We start from the raw sequence: 26436 nt of genomic DNA, 5'->3' as shown, positions 1-26436 counted from the left end.
ATGGTTTGGAGTTGCGCAATACTCAGCAGCAGTGTGCTAGATTGCCCAATTCAGAGATGCTGCTGTCTCTCCCGTCAAGCCTGATTCATTTAACGGACAGACAGTCAGATGATATTGTGAGACCGTTACACAGCTTTCCATGTCTTTTTAATGATGTTCCTACATGCACAAATGTGTTAGAACATGACATTAATGTTGGAAACGCTGCACCTATCAAGCAACATGCTTATCGTGTCAACGTCTCTAAAAGAAAGATAATGAGGGATGAGGTCGGTTATTTGCTGGAGAATAACCTGGCTATGCCAAGTTCAAGTCCTTGGAGTTCTCCGTGCATGCTGGTTCCTAAACCTGATGGGACATCCAGATTATGTACGGACTATCGGAAGGTCAATGCTGTCACAGTGCCCGACTCGTTCCCGTTACCCAGACTGGATGACTGTATTGATACTGTTGGTGCTGCTACTTATGTAACCAAACTAGATCTTCTAAAGGTTACTGGCAGGTGCCGTTAACCTCACGTGCCTCCGACATCTCTGCCTTTGTGACCCCAGATCACTTCCTACAATATGCTGTCATGGCATTTGGGATGCGGAACGCACCAGCCACTTTCCAACGCCTGGTTAACACAGTATTGGCTGGAGTTCCTAATTGTAGTGCTTACCTTGATGATCTGGTAATTTATTCAACTGAGTGGTCTGATCATGTTAACACTCTAAGGGTAGTGTGTGAACATCTAGCAGCCGCTTCTCTAACCCTGAACTTAGCAAAGTGCGAGTTTGGGAAGGCCACTGTTACTTATCTTGGTAAACAGGTCGGCCATGGTCAGGTGCGCCCTCTAGATGCCAAGGTCTCAGCTATAAATGCATTTCCCGCACCTACCACCAGAAGAGAGCTACGCCGCTTTTTAGGGATGGTTGGCTACTACCGTAGTTTCTGTAAAAATTTATCTGCGGTAGTTGCTCCATTAACGGATTTGCTCAGTCCGGCGAGAAAATTTGTATGGTCTGAAGATTGTCGTACTGCTTTCAACACTGCTAAAGCACTCTTATGTAGTACTCCTGTTCTTGCTGCGCCAGATTTTGAACGACCGTTTAAACTGGAGGTAGATGCAAGTGCCAGAGGTGCTGGTGCTGTTCTACTGCAGCAGGACCAGAGTGGAGTGGACCATCCTGTCTGTTATTTTTCACGGAAATTTAACAAATGTCAGACAAACTATTCCACCATTGAACAAGAAGCTCTAGCTTTGTTGTTAGCTCTGCAGTACTTTGAAGTTTATGTTGGTTCCAGTGCATTACCAGTGATAGTGTATACTGACCATAACCCCTTAGTTTTTCTCCACCGGATGTACAACCAGAACCAACGCCTTATGCGTTGGGCACTTGTCGTGCAAAATTATAATTTGGAGATCCGCCACAAAAAGGGGTTGGATAATGTGTTGGCAGATGCTTTGTCTCGTGTTTAATGATCTAGGTTTTTTTGTTATCCCGTCAGGATGATTTTTGAATTTGGGGTGTTGTGATGGTACGTGTGTCGCAAACCATTGTGGTTTGCTCTTTTAAGGGTGGGAGTGTTACGGATACAGGTATCCTCTGTCTTTTTGTGTTTTTCCTCTCCTTCTGCCCTAATCACAGCTCCTTCTGCCCTAATCCTGTATGTTCCTGATTGGTGGTCGTTGAGGTGTCTGCTGATTGCTAAGGTGGACCAATCAGTGAACATTCCTCTGCATTGCACCACCTGTAGCTGGTTTTTCCATCACACATCCCATTGTTTAAAAGCCGGTCAGTTGTGTTTTTTGTCAGAGACTATTTCCGTATGTGAGTATGGAGACTGTGGTGTCCTGTGTTTTGTTTACTCACTAAGTTGCTGGTTACTCTGTTTGGTAACTTTGTTAGAATACTTTTCGTATGTGAGTATGAATACTGTGGTGTTTTGTGTACTCACTCATTTGCTGGTTACTCTGTTTGGTAACTCTGTGTGTTTCTGGGAAAAGGGGAGTTTAAGCAAGTTGCCCTTGGACGTACATTACCCGTAGGAAGAAAACTGTCTAAAAACACTAGTTAGACCTGAGCGGACCACCCACTGTATTTTTGTATGATTAGCAGTAGCTTAGCGGTTCTTGAGGCAGGCAAGATCAGTTTAGGGGTGTTTTACACTATTGTTTCATTTCTTGGGTCTTGCTCAGCCCTTTTTCCCAAACCTTTACCGTGTGTTCAACAATAAACCTTTTATGTTTGACGGTAGTTTAGGGTTGTCGTGTAGTTTTATTTCTCACTGTTCCATGTCACGCTTATAATTTGCATGAATTATGTTACGGGTCTCATGTCCATCCACCCTAGACGTGTAAAGCCACGGAGTTCGTAACAGCACCTAAAGACTCTCAGACCATGAGAAACAAGATTCTCTGGTCTGATGAAACCAAGATTGAACTGAATTCCAAGCGTCACGTCTGGAGGAAACCTGGCACCATCCCTACGGTGAAGAATGGTGGTGGCAGCATCATGCTGTGGGGATGTTTTTCAGTGGCAGGGACTGGGAGACTAGTCAGGATTGAGGCAAAGATGAATGGAGCAAAGTACAGAGAGATCCATTAGGAAAACCTGCTCCAGAGCACTCAGGACCTCAGACTGGGGCGAAGGTTCACCTTCCAACAGGACAACGACCCTAAGCACACAGCCAAGACAACACAGGAGTGGTTTTCGGACAATTCTCTGAATGTCCTTGAGTGGCCCAGCCAGAGCCCGGACTTGAACCTGATCAAACATCTCTGGAGAGACCTGAAAACAGTTGTGCAGCAACGCTCCCCATCCAACCTGACAGAGCTTGAGAGGATCTGCAGAGAACAATGGGAGAAACTCCCCAAATACAGGTGTGCCAAGTTTGTAGCATCATACCCAAGAAGACTCAAGGCTGTAATCGCTGCCAAAGGTGCTTCAACAAAGTACTGAGTAAAGGGTCGAAATACATATGTAAATTTCAGGTTTTTATTTTAAAGAAATTAGCAAAAAGTTATAGAAACCTGTTTTTGCTTTGTAGGTTGATGAGGGAAAAAAACAATTTAATCCATTTTAGAATAAGGCTGTAACGTAACAAAATGTGGAAAAAGTAAAGGGGTCTGAATACTTTTCGAATGCACTGTACAACACCTCTATGTTTATGAGCACATGCAGTACAATAGCTAGATACAAGCCCTTTGATAGTATTGAAGGGGCTAATAACAGTGGTCTCCCTATTGTACAGTCGTGGTCAAAAGTTCTGAGAATGACACAAGTATTGGTCTTCACAAAGTTCGCTGCTTCAGTGTTATGAGATATTTTTGTCAGATGTTACTATGGTATACTGAAGTATAATTACAAGCATTCCATAATTGTCAAAGGCATTTATTACATTAAGTTTATGCAAAGAGTCAATATTTGCACTGTTGACTCTTCTTTTTCAAGACCTCTGCAATCCGCCCTGGCATGCTGTCAATTAGCTTCTGGGCCACATCCTGACTGATGGCAGCCCATTCTTGCATAATCAATGCTTGGAGTTTGTCAGAATTTGTGGGTTTTTGTTTGTCCTTCCGCCTCTTGAGGATCGACCACAAGTTCTCAATGGGATTAAGGTCTGGAGAGTTTCCTGGCCATGGACCCAAAATGTCGATGTTTTGTTCTCTGAGCCACTTAGTTATCACTTTTGCCTTATGGCAAGGTGCTCCATCATGCTGGAAAAGGCATTGGTCATCACCAAACTGTTCTTGGATGGTTTGGAGAAGTTGCTCTCGGAGGATGTGTTGGTACCATTCTTTATTCATGGCTGTGTTCTTAGGCAAAATTGTGAGTTAGCCCACTCCCTTGGCTGAGAAGCAACCCCACATATGAATGGTCTCAGGATGCTTTACTGTTGGCATGACACAGGACTGATGGTAGCGCTCACCTTGTCTTCTCTGGACAAGGTGTTTTCCGGATGCCCCAAACAATCAGAAAGGGGATTCATCAGAGAAAATGACTTTACCACAGTCCTCAGCAGTCCAATCCCTGTACCTTTTGCAGAATATCAGTCTGTCCCTGATGTTTTTCCTGGAGAGAGAAGTGGCTTCTGTGCTGCCCTTCTTGACACCAGGCCATCCTCCAAAAGTATTCGCCTCACTGTGCGTGCAGATGCACTCACACCTGCCTGCTGCCATTCCTGAGCAAGCTCTGCACTGGTGGTGACCCGATCCTGCAGCTGAATCAACTTTAGGAGACGGTTCTGGTGCTTGCTGGACTTTCTTGGGCGCCCTGATGCCTTCTTCACAACAATTGAACCTCTCTTCTTGAAGTTCTTGATGATCCGATAAATGGTTGATTTAGGTGCAATCTTACTAGCAGCAATATCCTTGCCTGTGACGCCCTTTTTGTGCAAAGCAATGATGACAGTACGTGTTTCCTTGCAGGTAACCATGGTTAACAGAGGAAGAACAATGATTTCAAGCACCACCCTCCTTTTATAGCTTCCAGTGTGTTATTCTAACTCAATCAGCATGACAGAGTGATCTCCAGCCTTGTCCTCGTCAACACTCTCACCTGTGTTAACGAGAGAATCACTGACATGATGGCAGCTGGTCCTTTTGTCGCAGGGCTTAAATGCAGTGGAAATATTTTTGCAGGGTTAAGTTCATTTTCATGGCAAAGAGGGACTTTGCAATTCATCTGATCACTCTTCATGACATTCTGGAGTATATGCAAATTGCCATCATCAAAACTGAGGCAGTAGACTTTGTGAAAACTAGTATTTGTGTAATTCTCAAAACTTTTAACCACGACTGTAGCTACTGATTACCTTAGCATATCTTGGCGCTGACAGTCACTTTTTCAGGGCTGCCTTATAATGCTGTGAAAGGATCCAGGAACCCAAATTATTTGGGTGGATCCCATCCTCCTTATAAAACGTGATTTGTTTCCAAAAGGTATCGAAATTGTGAACAAAAGCTGCAATAATCACGTAGCCAGCTGTGAAGAGTAAGAATCTTGCTAAAGCGTTCAATGCCACGATTCAGAGAGGGAACAGGGCCAGATTTGAAGGGTCTTTTATTAGTGTCTAGTAGAGAATCAATCTGCTCTTTAACATCCAGTTTCATAGCTGTAGCTGTGTGTAAATCAATAGCTTTAGCTGTGTGTAAATGTGTGTCATTGTCCATCTCTCCAATCCCATTTTTCTCCTCCTCATCCCTCTCTCCACTCGTCCTTCCACAGGTCTTCTTCATAGAGTCACTGTGTGACGACCCAGAGATCATCGCTGAGAACATCAAAGTATGTTTCTGTTTCTATTAAGTGTACTGATCTCGACTGTGAGTGTGTGTGTGTGTGTGTCCTGATCTCTCGTGTGTGTGTGTGTGTGTGTGTGTGTGTGTGTGTGTGTGCGTACACAGCAAGTGAAGCTGAGTAGTCCAGACTACGTGGGTTGTGATAAAGAGGAGGCGGTCGCTGACTTCCTCAAGAGGATTGAGTGTTACAAAGTTACATACATATCCCTGAACGATGAGAAGGACAGGTAACACACACGCATACACACACACACACACACACACCCAAACACACACAACGGGTATCTAGTGAACCATGTGCAGGACTCTGACACCTCTCTCCCCCTCCTCTTTCTCTCCTCTCCTCCCCTCTAGGAGTTTGTCATATATAAAGATCTTCAACGTAGGCAGCCGGTATCTAGTGGATCGTGTGAAGGAATCTAACACCTCTCTCTCTGCCCCCCTCCCTCCCCGCTCCCCTCCCTCCCTCCCCCATCTCTTTATCTCCCTCCTCCCCTCCCTCTCCCTTCTCTCTCCCCCCCCACTCGCATCCTCTCTCCCCTCTTCTAGGAGTCTGTCATATATAAAGATATTTAATGTGGGCAGCAGGTATCTAGTGAACCGTGTGCAGGACCACATCCAGAGTCGTATTGTTTATTACCTGATGAACATCCATGTAGCACCACGTTCCATCTACCTGACCCGCCACGGAGAGAGTGAACTTAACTTGGTGGGACGCATCGGAGGAGACTCTGGCCTGGGCCCACGCGGTAACAAGGTAGGAGACTGGTCTCTCCCCAGGAGGAACCAAGGTAGGAGACTGGTCTGTCCCCAGGAGTAAACAAGGTAGGAGTCTGGGGTCTGTCCCGAGGAGGAAATAAGGCCGGAGACTCTGGTCTGTCCCAAGGAGGAAACAAGGTAAGAGACTGGGGTCTGTCCCCAGGAGTAAACAAGGTAGGAGTCTGGGGTCTGTCCCCAGGAGGAAATAAGGCCGGAGACTGGTCTGTCCCTAGGAGGAAACAAGGTAGGATACAAGTAAGGACCTTGTCTGTCAGCCCTGCATTAAAGATCAAAATTAGCTAAAGAAAATTGTGATAAATAAAAAAAGTATACCAGTTTTATTTAAGGACCAAAGAATGGACAGCTGTGCCATACAGATTGCAGAATAGTTTGGAAGACCTTTTCGATGTACCGATTCCATGGCACATGTTTTATGAACTGATACACAAAACAACACTGGATTCAAAACTTAGAGTTTTTCAATTTAAATTATTATACAAAATTCTTGCAACCAATAGAATGTTATATATGTATATATATATGGGGGATACCACCATCCCAGCTCTGCAGATTTTGCTACGAAGAGACAGAATCATTTGTTTTGGTACTGTCCATATGTAGCTTGTTTTTGGTCGCAGGGTCAGGAATGGCTGAAGAATTGCAACATTTACCTGGAGCTAACTCTGCAAAGAGCACTGTTGGGTGATTTTAAAAAGTCATAGTCAATCGATCAATAATATAATAATACTCTTAGCAAAACATGTTATCTTTTATTTACAATCAGTAGAATCTATGAGAATAGAAAGGTTCATAACTTTTGTGAAACTTCACAGCACAGTTGAAAAATATACGGCAAATAGAAATCAAAACTGGATGGTGTTCAGAGATAGATGGGAGGAGTTGAGTGGAGCTGAAGGATGGGACCAAAATCTAACAAAATATAACTATTGTAAAATATTCTGTGTCCGTCATATGTATATAGTATGTATAATTGGAAGTAGAAGCCTAAGTGTTGTTGTCCATTAGTTTACTCCAATTAGGGGAGAGATGATAGGGTTAGGGGAAAATAATAAAGACAAATATATTTTGTTTAGTTTGCCAGTGCTCTAGGAGGGTACATGCGTAGCCAGTGTATCAAAGGTCTAAAGGTGTGTGTATTTTGTTAGTGCTCTAGGACAGGGTTTCCCAACCCTCTCCTTGGGCTCCCCCAGCCATTTCACATTTTTGTTTTAACCCTAAACTGGCACACCTGATTCAATTAGTCAAAGGCTTGATGATTAGTTGACTAATTGAATCAGGTGTGCAAGTTTAGGGTTAAAACAAAAATGTGAAACGTCTGGGCCCGAGGAGAGGGTTGGGAAACCCTGCTCTAGGAGGGTACATGCGTAACCAGTGTATCAGAGATCTAAAGGTGTGTGTGTGTATGCATACGTGTGTGTGTGTGTGTGTGTGTAGTTTTCCAGTGTTTTAGGAGTGTACATGCGTAACCAGCAGTGGAGGCTCCTCAGAGGAGGAAGGGGAGGACCATCCTCCTCCAGTGAATTTCATAAAAATAAGAATTTTCAATCATTTAAAAAGTCTTCCTTTTTAGATAAAACTATACTAAATATATTCACATCACCAAATAATTGATAAAAAATACTGTTTTGTAATGAAGTTCTACAGTAGCCTCAACCGCACTCTGTAGGGTAGCACCATAGTATAGCCGGAGGACAGCTGGTTTCCGTCCTCCTCTGGGTACATTGACTTCAATACAAAACCTAAGAGGCTCATGGTTCTCACCCCCTTCCATAGACTTACACAGTAATTATGAAAACTTCCGGAGGACATCCTTCAACCTATCAGAGCTCTTGCAGCATGAACTGACATGTTGTCCACCCAATCAAAGGATCAGATAATGCATCTAGTACTGAATGCATAAGCTACAGCTAGCTAGCACTGCAGTCAAACAGTTTTTAAACAAATTAATTTCTTTAAAACTGAATCAGAAGCAAGCGAGAGCGAGAGAGTGAGCTAGCCATATTTTGTTGTATATATTTTTTTCACTTAGCCTACTCAAACACCTGGCTCAAACAGAGAGGGATGCTATGTTAGCTAGCTGGCTATGGCTAACCAACACTGGAACTCTTCCAAGTCAAGATACGTTTTTGGTTGTATAAATGTATTGCCACCGGGGCCCGCCAGTGTAACTGCTAAACTGTACACTGTACTGAATGATTGTATTGGGTTTACTAACTCGTTAATTCTAGTTGTTATGTTGACTAGCTATGACGTTAGCTAATATGGTGACAACGCTGTAGGCTGTGTGTAGTGGTTATGATATGAAGGTTTGGCTTGGAAAGTATTTTTCACCTGGTCACAGACAGATGATGTCTTGTGCACAAAAGTCCACAAGCGAAGGGAGAAGGTGAGTGGAGGAGCGCGCGTAGATGCGAGAAGGAATTCTACAACGAGCAAAATGATCATGCTGTTTGTATGTGGCTGCTATGAAAGTGAACTGTTTTCTGATGAAAAACATTTCTTAAATGGAAGCAAAGGGAACAAAACAGGGATAAACATACCTGAATTTGTCCAATTGAAACTGTTGTTTGCAATTATTGGACTAATGATTGTACCCTAGATCAGGTAGATGCAGGCAAGAGTGTGCAAGGCGGTGTTGAATGTATAACTGTCTGTCAACTTGTTTACTCAAATGTTTCTCTCGACCTAGGTTGTAGCAACTTCATGATAGATATAGGGAAAATTTGAGTATCATGTTTGAGTATCATAATACAATCGATGTTACATTGAGCTGGGTGAATGGAATATGAATGACAGTCATCCAACATGCTGTAATGGAAATAAAGCCATGCTCATTAAACATCACCGACCGCCATTGGTAACTAGTGTATTAGAGACCTGAAAATGTATCAAAGTCCAATCAAAATCAAATAGGGGGTGTACATGTGCTTATTTTTGTCCTGTTTCACACAGGTGTAAACTATAAAAGTGTGTGGTGTTAAATGGAAATGTGTTTTTTGCATATACCACTCACCCTGAGACACCCTCAGAGAGTGGGGTCACAGCCGGGGATCAGCAATTGACGGCTCTGTAGCAATTAGAGCTAAGTGCCTTGCTCAAGGGCAGATCAACAGATTTTTAATCTAGACAGATTTTTCACCATTTAGGGTTAAATCAAAAATGACTGGGGTGGGCCGAGGAGAGGATTGGGAAACCCTGCTCTAGGAGCGTACCTGCGTAACTAGTGTATCAGAGATCTAAAGTGTGTGTGTGTATGTGTGTGTGTGTGCATGCATGTAGTTTGCCAGTGCTCTAGGAGGGTACATGCGTAGCCAGTGTATCAGAGATTTGAAGGTGTGGACCAGCCATATGAAGAGAACCATCCAGACAGCTGAGGGTCTGGGAGTCCCCTACGAACAGTGGAAGGCCCTAAACGAGATAGACGCAGTAAGTGTGTCTGTGTCTATGTGTGTGTGTGTGTCTTTTTGTGTGTGTGTGTGTGTGTGTGTGTGTCTGTGTATACTGCCCTATCAAGCAAAAGAGCAGTAACTGCTCATAGTGAAACTGAGAAAATACTTCAAAGTTGTTTTATTGTCTAGCCAAATGAATTGTAGGCAGATTATTGGAGGTGGTTATCTTATCTTACTATGAGGTTATTTTTTTATTCATATTAACCCTGACCTCTGACATGACATTTGACCCTAGACGGTAGTTACTGCCTTCTTGCTTGGTACACCCACTGGAATACGTTTCCATGACGAACTTGTGTTAATATATGGCTGTCAGTGTCATATAGTTTAATACTTGTATCAGCAAAGAACAATAGGTAAACCGTAGACACTGCAGCCCAAAGCTCAGTGAAACCAAGGTAAAAAGGCAGTAAATGACATGAGTGATGGCAGTTAATAACTTTTTCCTTTGTTTCACAGTAACTTTTTGCAGTAACTACAAACAGGATCCCCCTTTTCTCCATAACACAACACAATGGAGGCAGGACATTTGTATTTTAATACAAATGTATTTTAATGTATAAAAAATGTCAACTCATTTTTGACCAAATGTGCAGTTACTGCTCTTTTGCTTGGTAGGGCAGTATAACCCTCTCCTCTGTCTTGTCTGTCAGGTTGTGTGTGTGTGTGTGTGTGTGTGAGAGAGAGACCCGCTCCTCTGTCCTGTGTGTCAGGGTGTGTGTGTATGTAACCTCTCTGTCCTATGTGTCAGGGTGTGTGGGTGTGACTCTCTCCTATGTCCTGTGTGCCAGGGTGTGTGTGTGTGTGTGTGTGTGTAACCTCTCTGTCCTGTGTGTGTGTGTGTGTGTGTGTGTGTGTGTGTGTGTGTGTGTGTGTGTGTGTGTGTGTGTGTGTGTGTGTGTGTGTGTGTGTGTGTGTGTGTGTGTGTGTGTGTGTGTGTGTGTGTGTGTGTGTGTGTGTGTGATCTCTCTGTCCTGCATATCAGGGTGTATGTGAGGAGATGACCTATGAGGAGATCCAGGACCACTACCCAGAAGAGTTTGCACTGAGAGACCAAAACAAGTACCGCTACCGCTACCCCAAGGGAGAGGTGAGAGTGTAATGTTTGTATACTATGTGTATGCACTGTGTATGTGTATAATGTGTATACTGTGTGTGTGAGCATAAGGTGTTTACTGTGTATACTAATGTGCATATTGTGTGTATAATGTGTATACTGTGTTTGGACCTATTGGCGTAACGGTTAAGGTGTTGGCTTCTTTATTAACCTGTCTCCTCCCCTTAATCTACACTGATTGAAGTGGATTTAACAAATAAGGGATCATAGATTTCACCTGGATTCACCTGGTTAGTCTATGTCATGGAAAGAGCAGGTGTTCTTAATGTTTTGTATACTCAGTGTATATAACATGTGTTTGTCAGTCCTATTTGTATTTATTATGGATCCCCATCTTGTGTTGTGTCGTGTTGTGTGCTATTGTGTTGTCTTGTGTTTTTTTCCCTGTGTTGTTTGTCTTGTGTTTTGTCTTGTGTGGCATTGTGGTGTTGTCTTGTCTGGTATTGTGTTGTGTTTTATTGTGTTGTATTGTGTTGTGGTACCTTTAGTTGAAACTCCTATCGAGTTGAGATATCTGGTTAACATCTTGTGTTGTATTGTGGTGTGTTGTCTTGTGTTGTCCTGTGCTGTGTTGTGGTGTTGTTGTGTTGTATTAAGTTGTCTTGTTTTGTGTTGTGGTCTGTTGTTGTTGTACCTTTAGTTGGAACTCCTATCCAGTTGAGGTATCTGGTTAATGTGTTGTGTTTTGTTTTGTTGTGTTGTGTTGGGTAGTGTGGTATTATGTGGTATTGGGTTGTATTGTGTTGTGTTGTGGTACCTTTTGTTGGAACTCCTATCCAGTTGAGGTATCTGGTTAACTGATTGTGTTGTGTTGTCCTGTGCTGTGTTGTTGTGGTCTGTTGTGTTGTGTTGTGGTGTGTTGTATTGTCTTGAGTTGTGGTGTGTGGTCTTGTGTAGTGTTTTGTGGTATTGTGTAGTGTTGTGGTGTGTGGTCATGTCTTCAGTTGTGTTTAATTGTGTTGTCTATTGTTGTGTTGTCTTGTCTTCTGTTGTGGTGTGCTGTCTTGTATTCTATTGTCTTGTGTTGTGGTACCTTTAGTTGGAACTCCTATCCAGTTGATGTATCGGGTTGTCTTTTGTTGTGTTGTGTGGTGTTGTCTTTTGTGGTGTGTAGTGTTGTCTTGTGTTGTATTGTGTTGTGGTGTGTTCAGTTGTGTTGTCCAGTGTTGTGCTACATTATGTTGTCTTATGTTGTGGTGTGTGGTATTTTGTTGTGTTGTGGTACCTTTAGTTGGAATTCCTATCCAGCTGATGTATCTGGTTACCATCTTGTGTTATGTTGTTTTGTGTTGTGTTGTCTTGTCTTCTGTTGTGGTGTGCTGTCTTGTATTCTATTGTCTTGTGTTGTGGTACCTTTAGTTGGAACTCCTATCCAGTTGATGTATCGGGTTGTCTTTTGTTGTGTTGTGTGGTGTTGTCTTTTGTGGTGTGTAGTGTTGTCTTGTGTTGTATTGTGTTGTGGTGTGTTCAGTTGTGTTGTCCAGTGTTGTGCTACATTATGTTGTCTTATGTTGTGGTATTTTGTTGTGTTGTGGTACCTTTAGTTGGAATTCCTATCCAGCTGATGTATCTGGTTACCATCTTGTGTTATGTTGTTATGTGTTGTGTTGTCTTGTGTTGTCTTCTGTTGTTTTGTTTTGTGTTGAGTCGTGTTCTGCTACCTTTAGTTGGAACTCCTATCCAGTTGAGGTATTTGTTTAACTTCTTGTGTTGTGTGATATTGTGTTGTGTCGTGTTGTGTGCTATTGTGTTGTCTTGTGTTTTTTTCCCTGTGTTGTTTGTCTTGTGTTTTGTCTTGTGTGGCATTGTGGTGTTGTCTTGTCTGGTATTGTGTTGTGTTTTATTGTGTTGTATTGTGTTGTGGTACCTTTAGTTGAAACTCCTATCGAGTTGAGATATCTGGTTAACATCTTGTGTTGTATTGTGGTGTGTTGTCTTGTGTTGTCCTGTGCTGTGTTGTGGTGTTGTTGTGTTGTATTAAGTTGTCTTGTTTTGTGTTGTGGTCTGTTGTTGATGTACCTTTAGTTGGAACTCCTATCCAGTTGAGGTATCTGGTTAATGTGTTGTGTTTTGTTTTGTTGTGTTGTGTTGGGTAGTGTGGTATTATGTGGTATTGGGTTGTATTGTGTTGTGTTGTGGTACCTTTTGTTGGAACTCCTATCCAGTTGAGGTATCTGGTTAACTGATTGTGTTGTGTTGTCCTGTGCTGTGTTGTTGTGGTCTGTTGTGTTGTGTTGTGGTGTGTTGTATTGTCTTGAGTTGTGGTGTGTGGTCTTGTGTAGTGTTTTGTGGTATTGTGTAGTGTTGTGGTGTGTGGTCATGTCTTGAGTTGTGTTTAATTGTGTTGTCTATTGTTGTGTTGTCTTGTCTTCTGTTGTGGTGTGCTGTCTTGTATTCTATTGTCTTGTGTTGTGGTACCTTTAGTTGGAACTCCTATCCAGTTGATGTATCGGGTTGTCTTTTGTTGTGTTGTGTGGTGTTGTCTTTTGTAGTGTGTAGTGTTGTCTTGTGTTGTATTGTGTTGTGGTGTGTTCAGTTGTGTTGTCCAGTGTTGTGCTACATTATGTTGTCTTATGTTGTGGTATTTTGTTGTGTTGTGGTACCTTTAGTTGGAATTCCTATCCAGCTGATGTATCTGGTTACCATCTTGTGTTATGTTGTTTTGTGTTGTGTTGTCTTGTGTTGTCTTCTGTTGTTTTGTTTTGTGTTGAGTCGTGTTCTGCTACCTTTAGTTGGAACTCCTATCCAGTTGAGGTATTTGTTTAACTTCTTGTGTTGTGTGATATTGTGTTGTGTTGTGTGGTATTGTGGTGTGTTGTGGTACCGTTAGTTGGAACTTCTATTCAGTTGATGTATCTGGTTAACGTGTTGTGTTTTGTTGTATTGTGTTGGGTTGTGTGGTATTGGGTTGTGTTGTGTTGTGTAGTGGTACCGTTAGTTGGAACTCCTATCTAGTTGATGTATCTGGTTACCTTGTTGTGTTGTGTTGTCTTGTGTTGTTTTGTGTTGTGTCGTGTTGTGCTACCTTTAGTTGGAACTCCTATCCAGTTGAGGTATTTGGTTAACTTCTTGTGTTGTGTGATGTTGTGTTGGAATTGGGGTGTGTTGTGTTGTGGTACTGTTTCTTGGAACTTCTATTCAGTTGAGGTATCTGCTTAACGTGTTGTGTTGTGTTGTGTTGTGTTGTCTTGTGTTGCCACGTGTTGTTTTGTGATGTGTTGTGTGTATTGTTGTGTACCTTTAGTTGGAATTCCTATCCAGTTGAGGTATCTGGTTAACTTCTTGTGTTGGGTTGTGTTGTGTGTGTGTGTGTGGTATTGTGTAATGTGTTGTGTTGTGTTGTAGTACCTTTAGTGGGAACTCCTATCCTGTTGAGGTATCTGGTTAACTTCTTGGAAATGTAGGTCTTTCCTCTAGCAGGCAGCCCCACCATCACAATCATAGTAGGAGAGTTAGTGAACTAGGGGACGGATGCTGAAACACACACACACACACACACACACACACACACACACATCAGTTTTAGACGAATGGATAGACCATGTAGCACAAGCACAGATGTACACACACACTAACCATACAGACATGGTCTTAGTCTTAGGGGTGAATGGCCCTCAGGTCTCTCTCAGTGAGGTACACAGTGTTCCATAATGCAAGTCCTACCCTGACCCCAACACACACACACACACACACGGACACAATTTGAAACAATACCAAGGTTCCGTAGGTTACGAGCACCAACCTGTCCACTACAGGTTATGAACCACACAGAGACCGACTGGTGTGTGTGTCTGGTGTTTCTGTGTGTATATTTGTGTGTGTGTAAGTCGCTCTGGATAAGAGCGTCTGCTAAATGACGAAAATGTAATGAAAAATGTGTAAAACTGAGTTGTTCAAGCATAACACGTCAACCCTGTTACCCATAGATAGACAAATATATAACATTATATATAATATGAAATTCAATTGCCACTCCCTGTTGCACACAACAATCTTCCATTCCCCCTGTCACAATGGCTGATTTCAGATAAAATTGTCAAACCTGTTACAGTCAACCCTGTTAGTTTATTCGGCACTTAATACTACTTTTTTGAGATGGGAAAACATGTTTAACCTGTGCTCTTTATGGCAGAATGTAAAAATGAGGTGAAATCAAATGTTTTCTTATTTTTTTTTGGAATGACCCAATAGAGGGTTGACAGATTTTGTATTTGTACACTGCTCAAAAAGATAAAGGGAACACTAAAATAACACATCCTAGATCTGAATGAATGAAATAATCTTATTAAATACTTTTTTCTTTACATAGTTGAATGTGCTGACAACAAAATCACACAAATTATCAATGGAAATCAAATTTATCAACCCATGGAGGTCTGGATTTGGAGTCACCCTCAAAATTAAAGTGGAAAACCACACTACAGGCTGATCCAACTTTGATGTAATGTCCTTAAAACAAGTCAAAATGAGGCTCAGTAGTGTGTGTGGCCTCCACGTGCCTGTATGACCTCCCTACAATGCCTGGGCATGCTCCTGATGAGGTGGCAGATGGTCTCCTGAGGGATCTCCTCCCAGACCTGGACTAAAGCATCCGCCAACTCCTGGACAGTCTGTGGTGCAACGTGGCGTTGGTGGATGGAGCGAGACATGATGTCCCAGATGTGCTCAATTGGATTCAGGTCTGGGGAACGGGCGGGCCAGTCCATAGCATCAATGCCTTCTTCTTGCAGGAACTGCTGAAAACACTCCAGCCACATGAGCTCTAGCATTGTCTTGCATTAGGAGGAACCCAGGGCCAACCGCACCAGCATATGGTCTCACAACGGATCTGAGGATCTCATCTCGGTACCTAATGGCAGTCAGGCTACCTCTGGCGAGCACATGGAGGGCTGTGCGGCCCCCCAAAGAAATGCCACCCCACACCATGACTGACCCACCGCCAAACCGGTCATGCTGGAGGATGTTGCAGGCAGCAGAACGTTCTCCACGGCGTCTCCAGACTCTGTCACGTCTGTCACATGTGCTCAGTGTGAACCTGCTTTCATCTGTGAAGAGCACAGGGCGCCAGTGGCGAATTTGCCAATCTTGGTGTTCTCTGGCAAATGCCAAACGTCCTGCACGGTGTTGGGCTGTAAGCACAACCCCCACCTGTGGACGTCAGGCCCTCATACCACCCTCATGGAGTCTGTTTCTGACCGTTTGAGCAGACACATGCACATTTGTGGCCTGCTGGAGGTCATTTTGCAGGGCTCTGGCAGTACTCCTCCTGCTCCTCCTTGCGCAAAGGCGGAGGTAGCAGTTCTGCTGCTGGGTTGTTGCCCTCCTACGGCCTCCTCCACATCTCCTGATGTACTGGCCTGTCTCCTGGTAGCGCCTCCATGCTCTGGACACTACGCTGAAAGACACAGCAAACCTTCTTGCCACAGCTCGCATTGATGTGCCATCCTGGATGAGCTGCACTACCTGAGCCACTTGTGTGGGTTGTAGACTCTGTCTCATGCTACCACTAGAGTGAAAGCACCGTCAGCATTCAAAAGTGACCAAAACATCAGCCAGGAAGCATAGGAACTGAGAAGTGGTCTGTGGTCACCACCTGCAAAACCAGTCCTTTATTGGGGGTGTCTTGCTAATTGCCTATAATTTCCACCTGTTGTCTATTCCATTTGCACAACAGCATGTGACATTTATTGTCAATCAGTGTTGCTTCCTAAGTGGACAGTTTGATTTAACAGAAGTGTGATTGACTAGGAGTTACATTGTGTTGTTTAAGTGTTCCCTTTATTTTTTTTAGCAGTGTATTTATTATGCATCCACATTATCTACTCTTCCTGGGGTCAAGCAAAATTAAGGCAGTTAAACAATTTTAAAAACATTAAAATACATTCACAACAGATTAAGTGTGTGCCCTAGGCTCCTACTCTTCTACCACATATCTACAACACAAAATCCATGTGTACGTGTGTGTATAGGGCATATGTTATCATGTGTTTGTATGCATGTGTCTGTGCATATGTTTGTGTTGCTTCACAGTTCCGCTGTTCCATAAGGTGTATTTGTATCTGTTTTTTAAATCTAATTTGACTGATTGCATGAGTTACTTGATGTGGAATAGAGCTCCATGTAGTCATGGCTCTTTGTAGTACTGTGCGCCTCCCATAGTCTGTTCTGGACTTGGGGACTGTGAAGAGTCCTCTGCTAGCATGTCTTGTGGGGCATGAGTGTCTGAGCTGTGTGCCAGTAGTTCAAACAGACAGCTCGTGCATTCAACATGTCAATACCTCTCACAAATACAAGTAGTGATTAAGTCAATCTCTCCCCCACTTTGAGCCAGGAGAGATTGACATGCATATTATTAATGTTAGCTCTCTGTTTACATCTAAGGGCCAGCTGTGCTGCCCTGTTCTGAGCCAATTGCAATTTTCCTAAGTCCCTCTTTGTGGCACCTGACCACACAACTGAACAGTAGTCCAGGTACTACAAAACTAGGGCCTGTAGGACCTGCCTTGTTTATAGTACTGTTAAGAAGGCAAAGCTACGCTTTATTATGGACAGACTTCTCCCCATTTTAGCTACTGCTGTATAAATATGTTTTCACCATGACAGTTTACAATCCAGGGTTATTCCAAGCAGTTTAGTCACCTCAACCTGCTCAATTTCCACATTATTCATTACAAGATTTAGTTGAGGTTTAGGGTTTAGTAAATGATTGTCCCAAATACAATGCTTTTAGTTTTTGAAATATTTAGGACTAATTTATTCCTTGCCACCCATTCTGAAACTAACTGCAGCTCTTTGTTAAGTGTTGCAGTCATTTCAGTCGCTGTACTAGCTGACATGTATAGTGTTGAGTCATCCGCATACTTAGACACACTGGCTTTACTCAAAGCCAGTGGCATGACGTTAGTAAAGACTGAAAAAAGTTAGGGGCCTAGACAGCTGCCCTGAGGAATTCCTGATTCTGCCTGGATTATGTTGGATTAACCCTTTGATGTGTACGATCACATATTTATGAACATTGTTGAGTGGTCCCTGCAGTGTACCATTACAAATATGTGATTGGGACAATAGGAACATCATTTATGATGCAACAAATGCGTCTAAACAGCATTGTTGTCTGAAAAGCATCCAATCAATGTTTTGTACTGCTGGGAAATAAAGGTCTTCACGACTTTATTCCTCAATTTCACCTTTTATTTGTTAAATATATATGCAAACTTCATCATCATCACAGCCAAACTCATTCCATAAACCAGTCTAAATAACAAGTTGAAAACTAAACATAAGTTAGTGACCTAATAGCTAAACTTGTTTACAATGTATCCCATCTTTGGTGAGCACAAGGGAGAAATTGTTTAATATTGTTTAGAAAAGAGATGCGTGACAGCTAAGCTAACAGCAGCTAAATTATTTATGATGGCAACCATGTTTGTTTATGTTTGACAAGCAAAAACTCCCTAATCCCAGAATGCCATTCACTATAAGACGCAAATAAACAAAGTCAAAGATAGCTGCGCCCATTGCCTGAAAAATATTAACTTAGTTTGGCCACTTTTCAGCATATTACAAATCTTCAATGTACATGTTTGCGTATACAAGAACCAGAGCACGACTTGACAAGTCGTTTATCGTTTTTGACGAATCACAAAGCAAATAAAATGTTATCACCTAACTAGGGGTGTAACGATTCGTTTTAACAACGATTCGATTTGTATCACGATTCGTGGTTGTCGATACGATTCAAGGACGATATTGGTTCATTTAGAACGATACGATCCGAAACGATTCAGTGACTTGAAATCGATTCAGTAACCTTTTAGCCAAAAATTCAACCAGTGTGACTGAAATAAATACCTGGATACTGGACAGTGCAGGTGAAGTTTCCTAGATTCCTGTTTCTTGTAAGGACCGCAATGGTGGCTTGATAATTTTTTGCTCGTCGGCTTCTCCTCTTTCGTCCGCCATGCTATGTTTTGTTGTCTTTGCGCCTTTGCGCTGCTGTTGGCGCGATGACGTCACGGATAGGCAGACTGAATCGAGTAATGTTTAAAGCCTTTATCATTAAAAGTGCTAAGAAAAAACATCCATATAAAGTCTGACGTGCTTAAATCCAATGGGTTATTTCCTAGTATCGATACAATCGATTTATTACATTTTAAAACGATGTTAGATCGATATATGTTGTCCAAAAGGCCAACTCGCCGAGCACAGATCGATGTGGTTGGATCATAGGAATATAAATCGATACATCGATGTAGTAGATGGATCGTTACACCCCTACACCTAACATATCATCACCCCAAATGCAAGCCTACTGCTTAGCCTAACCGTAGCGCGAAAGCTAAACAGGGATAAAACCATTTTACGGGGGTTTGTGGAGGGGTTCATTTTATTTGTGGTGGATTTTCAAGTCCACAGGGGTAGAAATGGGGGAAGGTCTCATGGGGGGGATATGATACAGGAAATATTACTATGATGGACGATTTATCAATTATGGGGGGGCAAACAGGAGAAGTTTATACGCTAAATAAAAATAAAACCCCTGGAAAGGGGGGTCTGAGCTGCCAACCCTGAGGTACCTTAGTTACAATCTGATGCCGCGTTCAAAACAACTGGGAACTCGTAAATCTCCGACTTCCAACTTCAGTGCATTCAAGACAACTGAAATATTCAAATATTTTGAACTGTCATCCAAATCGGGAACTCGGGCCTATTTCTAGAGCTCCGATCTTCCGACCTGAAGATCACTGACCTCATGATTTGACCTCATATTTTTCAGAGTTCCCAGTTGTCTTGAAAGCACCATAAGTCAGTGGAGTGAACTATCCCTTGTTATAACATCTTTGGTCTGACAGACGCTTACGTGACAACCAGAATGCATTGTATGATGTCAACAAACATGGCGCAACACATAGCTGGCAAGTAGCTTAGCATTAGCTCTTCATAATCAGTACAAGCTTCAAAAAAGTATTTTACACACATCATATTTGTCCATTACAATCTATACAAGAATCAGAATGCACGATTTGTCAGCAGTACTTGAAAACATGTGAATAAAACAGTAAATACATGTTGATCCATACATACAATGGTATGCTACAGTAGAAATGACAACACGATATACAGAAAATAAGGCGCTTACTTTGATAGGAATGCACACATGTACAAAGTCCAATTTGTAAGGAAGACAACAAGGAAGGCAATGCGGGCGCCAGCCATGAAATGTGCTGGGGGGAAAAGTTTGTGCAAGGCCTGTTCTGACTAGAGATGCGTAATGTCTTCATACTTGATATTGGGGAAAACTGGGGAAGTGCTTGGGCTCTTGTTGAAGAGAGAAGTTTGTCCGGCTCAGTAAAGCCTCAAACATAAATTGTCCGCAACAGTGAAATGGGCTACTTCTTATGTGAATTAATGTGGAAGCGGAACACACCTCAATTCAAACTGTTGTTAGAAAATAAAACTTGTTAGAAAATAATTTGAAGTTGAAACACAGCCTATAGATAATTAGCAGGCAGCGTGCCTTGGTTTGAGGGCAGTGCGGGTTAAATGTCCTGTTGAGTCACAATCACATTTTGGAACAGTGAGTGCATTCTAACATCATGCACATAACAAAACTCATGCTAAGGCGATCATTAGAGATATTTTGAACTCACGCGTGAAAAGGTAAAGAAAACTCTCTGTGTTCTGTTAGACAGGTAACTCTAGTCAATATTGTGGCAAGAACAGCTCAAATAAGCAAAGAGTCCATTATTATTTTAAAACATGAAGGTCAGTCAATACCGAACATTTCAAGAACTTTGAAAGTTTCTTCAAGTGCAGTCACAAAAACCATCAAGCGCTATCATGAAACTGGCTCTCATGAGGACCGCCACAGGAATGGAAGACCCAGAATTACCTCTGCTGCAGAGGATAAGTTTATTAGAGTTACCAGCCTCAGAAATTGCAGCCCAAATAAATGCTTCACAGAGTTCAAGTAACAGACACATCTCAACATCAACTGTTCAGAGGAGACTGTGTGAAGCAGGCCTTCATGGTTGAATTGCTGCAAAGAAACCACTACTAAAGGACACCAATAAGAAGAAGAGACTTGCTTGGGCCAAGAAACACAAACAATGGACATTAGACTGGTGGAAATGTGTCCTTTGGTCTAGAGTCCAAATTGGAGATTTTTGATTCCAACTGCCGTGGCTTTGTGAGAGGCAATGTGGGTGAATGGATGATCTCCGCATATGTATTTCCCACCGTAAAGCATGGAGAAGTAAGTGTTATGGTATGGGGGTGCTTTGCTGGTGACACTGTCTGTGGTTTATTTAGAATTCAAGGCACACTTAACCAACATGGCTACCACAGCATTCTGCAGTTATACGCCATCCCATCTGGTTTGGGCTTAGTGGGACTATCATTTGTTTTTCAACAGGACAATGACCCAACACACCTCCAGGCTGTGTAAGGGCTATTTTACCAAGCAGGTGAGTGATGGAGTGCTGCATCAGATGACCTGGCCTCCGGGTAGCCATTTCATGAGCTGCTCAGGAGTCTTATGTCTTGGGGGTAGAAGCTGTTAAGAAGCCTCTTGGACCTAGACTTGGCACTCCAGTACCGCTTGCCGTGCAGTAGCACAGAACAGTCTATGACTAAGGTGGCTGGAGTCTTTGGCAATTTTTTTGGCCTTCCTCTGACACCGCCTGGTATAGAGGTCCTGGATGGCAGGAAGCTTGGCCCCAGTGATGTACTGGGCTGTACGCACTACCCTCTGTAGTGCCTTGCAGTCAGAGGCCGAGCAGTTGCCATACCAGGCTGTGATGCAACCAGTCAGGACCCATGCCAAATCTTTTCAGTCTCCTGAGGGGGAATAGGCTTTGTCGTGCCCTCTTCACGACTGTCTTGGTGTGTTTGGTCCATGATAGTTTGTTGGTGATGTGGACACCAAGGAACTTGAAGCTCTCAACCTGCTCCACTACAGCCCCGTCGATGAGAATGGGGGCGTGCTCGGTCCTCCTTTTCCTGTAGTCCACAATCATCTCCTTTGTCTTGATCACGTTAAGGGAGAGGTTGCAATCCTGGCAGCACACGGCCAGGTCTCTGACCTCCTCCCTATAGGCTGCCTCACCGTTATTGGTGATCAGGCTTACCACTGTTTGACCACTTTATCTGGCCAATATAAAGCAAAGCAGTGCGATAAAAAACAAAAAACTAAAACAACAACACAGAGTTACATATGGGGTAAACAAAACATAAAGTAAAAAATACAACAGAAAATATCAATACAGTGTGTGCAAATGTAGCAAGTTATGGAGGTAAGGCAATAAATAGGCCATAGTGCAAAATAATTACAATTTAGTATTAACACTGGAATGATAGATGTGTAAGAGATGACATGCAAATAGAGATACTGGGGTGCAAATTAGCAAAATAAAAAACAATATGGGGAAGGGGTAGTTGGGTGGGCTAATTTCAGATGGGATGTGTACAGGTGCAGTGATCGGTAAGGTGTTCTGACAACTGATGCTTAAAGTTAGTGAGGGAAATAAGAGTCTCCAGCTTCAGAGATTTTTGCAGTTCATTCCAGTCATTGGCAGCAGAGAACTGGAAGGAATGGCAGCCAAAGGAGGTGTTGGCTTTGGGGATGACCATTGAGATATACCTGCTGGAGCGCATACTACGGGTGGGTGTTGCTATAGTGACCAATGAGCTAAGATAAGGCAGGGATTTGCCTAGCAGTGATTTATAGATGACCTGGAGCCAGTGGGTTTGGCAACGAATGTGTAGTGAGGACCAGCATACAGGTCCAGACAACAGGCCTTCCGATTTGACACAACTCTATCTGAGAAGTAGTTGGTGAACCAGGCAAGGCAGTCATTGGAGAAACCAAGGCTATTTAGTCTGCCAATAAGAATGCGGTGGTTGACAGAGACGAAAGCATTGGCCACGTCGATGAAGACGGCTGCACAGTACTGTCTATTATCGATCGCGGTTATAATATCGTTTAGGACCTTGAGCGTGGCTGAGGTGCACCCATGACCAGCTCGGAAACCAGATTGCATAGCGGAGGGTGCTACAGGATGCACATTTCTGTTTGAAAAAGCTAGCCTTTGCTTTCCTAACTGCTTGGTTCCTAACTTCCCTGAAAAGTTGCATATCACGGGGGCTATTCGATGCTAATGCAGTACGGCACAGGATGTTTTTGTGCTGGTCAAGGGCAGTCGAGTCTGAGGAGATCCAGGGGCTATATCTGTTCTTAGTTCTGAATTTTTTGAATGGGGCATGCATATTTAAGATTGAGAGGAAAGCACTTTTAAAGAACAACCAGGCATCCTCTACTGACGCAATGAGATCGATAGCGAAGGGGGGACCAACTCCATATTAATGCCCATGATTTTGGAATGAGATGTACATTTGGCCATGTAGTGTATAATGTGTGTATTGTGTATGTGTGTCTGTGTTAATTAATTATAATGTTCAAATATAATGTGTGTAAAATGTGTGTGTCTGTCAGTCGTATGAGGACCTGGTGCAGCGTCTGGAGCCAGTGATCATGGAACTAGAGAGACAGGAGAATGTTCTGGTGGTGTGCCATCAGGCTGTCATGCGCTGTCTGCTAGCTTACTTCCTGGATAAGAGTGCAGGTAAGACTGTCTACCCACAATCCACAGCCTCAGACACTACAGGCTACAGACACTACACTACTACTACTACTACTATTATACTATATACCATTCGGAAAGTTTTTAGACCCCTTCCTTTTTTCCACATTTTATTACGTTACAGCCTTATTAAAAAATGGATTAAATAAAACACTTCTCTCATCAATCTACACACAATACCCCATAATGACAAAGTCAAAACAGGTTTTTTAGAAATGTTTGCAAATTTATAAAAAAAACAAAAAAACAGAAATACTTTATTTACATAAGAATTCCGACTCTGCATGTGTATGTCTGAGCAAAAATTAAGCCATGAAGTCGAATGACTTGTCCGTAGAGCTCAGAGAACGGCACAGATCTGGGGAAGGGTACCAAAAAAATGTCTGTAACATTGAGGGTCCCCAAGAACACATTGGCCTCCATCATTCTTAAATGGAAGAACTTTGGAACCATCTTCCTAGAGCTACCCGCCCGGCCAAACTGAGCAATCTGGGGAGAAGGGCCTTGGTCAGGGAGGTGACCAAGAACCTGATGGTCACTCTGACAGAGCTCCAGAGTTCCTCTGTAGAAATGGGAGAAGGACAACCATCTCTCAGCAATCCACCAATCAGGCCTTTATGGTAGAGTGGCCAGACGGAAGCCACTCCTCAGGAAAAGGCCCGCTTGGAGTTTGCCAAAAGGCACCTAAAGACTCTCAGACCATGAGAAACAAGATTCTCTGGTCTGATGAAACCAAGATTGAACACTTTCGCCTGAATGCCAAGCGTGACGTCTGGAGGAAACCTGGCACCATCCCTATGGTGAAGCATGGTGGTGGCAGCATCATGCTGTGGGGATTTTTTTCAGTGGCAGGGACTGGTAGACTAGTCAGGATCAAGGGAAAGATGAACGGAGAAAAATACAGAGAGATCCTTGATGAAAACCTGCTCCAGAGCTATCAGGACCTCAGACTGGGGCGAAGGTTCACCTTCCAACAGGACAACGACCCTAAGCACACAGCCAAGACATGCAGGAGTGGCTTCTTGACAAGTCTCTTAATGTCCTTGAGTGGCCCAGCCAGAGCCCGGACTTAAACTCAATCTAACATCTCTGGAGACCTGAAAATAGCTGTACAGCGACGCTCCCCATCCAACCTGACAGAGCTTGAGAGGATCTGCAGAGAAGAATGGGAGAACCTCCCCAAATACAGGTGTGCCAAGCTTGTAGCATCATACCCAAGAAGACTCGAGGCTGTAATCGCTGCCAAAGGTGCTTCAACAAAGTACTGAGTAAAGGGTTTGAATACTTATGTAAATGTAATATTTTAGTTTTTTATTTGTGATACATTTGCAAACATTTCTAAAAACCTGTTTTTGCTTTGTCATTATGGGGTATTGTGTGTAGATTGATGAGGGGAAAAAAACAATTTAATCAATTTTAGAATAAGGCTGTAACGTAACAAAATGTGGGAAAGATGATGGGGTCTGAATACATTCCAAATGCACTGTACTACTAGCACACAGCTTTGGAACCTTTGAAATGTCAGTGTTGAAATGATCCATCTATCAGAGGAAATGTTTGAGTTCTGTCTCCCCATCTTTCTCTCTCCTCTTTCTCCCCTCCCCTCCACTCTTCTCCCCATCTCTCTCGCCCTCCAGCGGAGTTGCCATATCTGAAGTGTCCTCTCCACACGGTGCTGAAACTCACCCCAGTCGCCTACGGTCGGTTTCTCTCTCTCTCTCTCTCTCTCTCTCTCTCTCTCTCTCTCTCTCTCTCTCTCTCTCTCTCTCTCTCTCTCTCTCTCTCTCTCTCTCTCTCTCTCTCTCTCTCTCTGTTTCTCTCTCTCTCTCTCTCTCTCTCTCTGTTTCTCTCTCTATGAATATATAAGTAGAAATGTTTAACAATGATAATGCAAATTGATTTACCAATCAGCTGTAGCCCTGGGGTCTCTATTCTTTCTCTCAGGCTGTGAGGTTGAGTCCATCTTCCTCAACATTGAAGCAGTCAACACACACAGAGACAAACCAGTGGTGAGCCAACACACACACACACACACACACACACACACACACACATGCACACACTACATATAAAGTCCCCATTTCCGAATAAAACCCCTGTACGGCCTCATATGTACTAAAAGCGTCTAGCAGCAATCTACTCCTGGCAGAACAGCCTTGAACTGTCAGAACACCTCATTGGGTGATCATACTTAAGCCCCTATGGTTGTCAAGACAGCCAATGCAGTGCCGTCCCCACACCAAGCCCGACCTTGAACAAAACACTGCAGTACCTCACCAAACTTAGCTTGCAGGTACACATACACACACACAAACACACACACATCATCATACCCTCTCTTTCGCTCCGTCTGTCTTCAGAATGTTGACGTGGACAGAGAACCAGAGGAGGCACTACTGACTGTCCCAGACCACATCTAGAGGAGAGGAGGAGAGGAGAGGAGGAGAGATACCATATTGCAACACAATACGGGGAGAACCAATGAAGTGACACCATTGCCATAGAGACTGAAGTGAAGCAATAAGAGAGGCTGCTGGGAGATGGAGTTTAAAGAAGCAGACTACATGAACCCTACATCTATAATCCTCTAAACGGTGCTAGAAAACAGTGCAACATTTCTCTCAGTGGAACCCTGTTAGTGGAACCCTGTTAGTGACAGTAGAATGAAGTGAAGTCAGAACTCAGAGTGATGTGAAGTCAGAATCATGTGTCTGTCTGTGTGTTAGGAACATTAGTCTGTCTGCGTGTTATGATCATCTAGTCTGTCTGTGTGTTAGGATCATTTATTCTGTTTGTGTATTAGGGTCATTTAGTCTGTCTGTGTATTAGGTTCATGTAGTCTGTCTATGTTAGGATCATGTGTCTGTGTGTTAGGATCATGTAGTCCATGGTTTCCCAAACTCAGTCCTCAGGACCCCAAGGGGTGCACATTTTGGTTTTTGCCCTACACAGCTGATTCAAATAATCAACTAATCATCAAGCTTTGATCATTTGAATCAGTATTAGGGCAAAAACCAAAACGTGTACCCCTTGGGGTCCCGAGGACCGAGCTTGGGAATCACTGATGTAGTCTGTCAGGATCATCTAGTCTGTCTGTGTTAGGATCATGTGGTCTATTTGTGTGTTAGGATCATCTAGTATAATCATCATAAACTGTCCATGTGT

At 43.1% G+C, this 26436-nt stretch overlaps 1 protein-coding gene and 1 long non-coding RNA gene across 2 annotated transcripts in view; both read left to right on the top strand.

Annotated features, from left to right (window-relative positions):
• The window catches only part of LOC121571230 (6-phosphofructo-2-kinase/fructose-2,6-bisphosphatase), a 45567-nt gene extending 19367 nt beyond the window's left edge, over positions 1-26200 (top strand). The window contains exons 6-14 of the mRNA XM_041882566.1: positions 5214-5270; positions 5390-5511; positions 5834-6041; positions 9344-9490; positions 10499-10603; positions 23124-23253; positions 24909-24971; positions 25216-25280; positions 25632-26200. Coding sequence (XP_041738500.1) covers positions 5214-5270; positions 5390-5511; positions 5834-6041; positions 9344-9490; positions 10499-10603; positions 23124-23253; positions 24909-24971; positions 25216-25280; positions 25632-25691 — 957 coding nt within the window. The 3' untranslated portion in view covers positions 25692-26200. The remainder of the gene's footprint in view (positions 1-5213; positions 5271-5389; positions 5512-5833; positions 6042-9343; positions 9491-10498; positions 10604-23123; positions 23254-24908; positions 24972-25215; positions 25281-25631) is intronic.
• LOC121571231 lies at positions 11777-14782 on the top strand. The gene is made up of 2 exons (XR_006001673.1): positions 11777-12319; positions 13684-14782. It is a non-coding gene; the product is annotated as an uncharacterized LOC121571231 (long non-coding RNA).
• Positions 26201-26436: the final 236 nt, after the last annotated feature.

The sequence above is a fragment of the Coregonus clupeaformis genome, chromosome 8 (assembly GCF_020615455.1).
Source record: "Coregonus clupeaformis isolate EN_2021a chromosome 8, ASM2061545v1, whole genome shotgun sequence".
NCBI classification, from domain to species: domain Eukaryota; kingdom Metazoa; phylum Chordata; class Actinopteri; order Salmoniformes; family Salmonidae; genus Coregonus; species Coregonus clupeaformis.
This window is presented reverse-complemented; position numbering and strand designations above follow the sequence as displayed.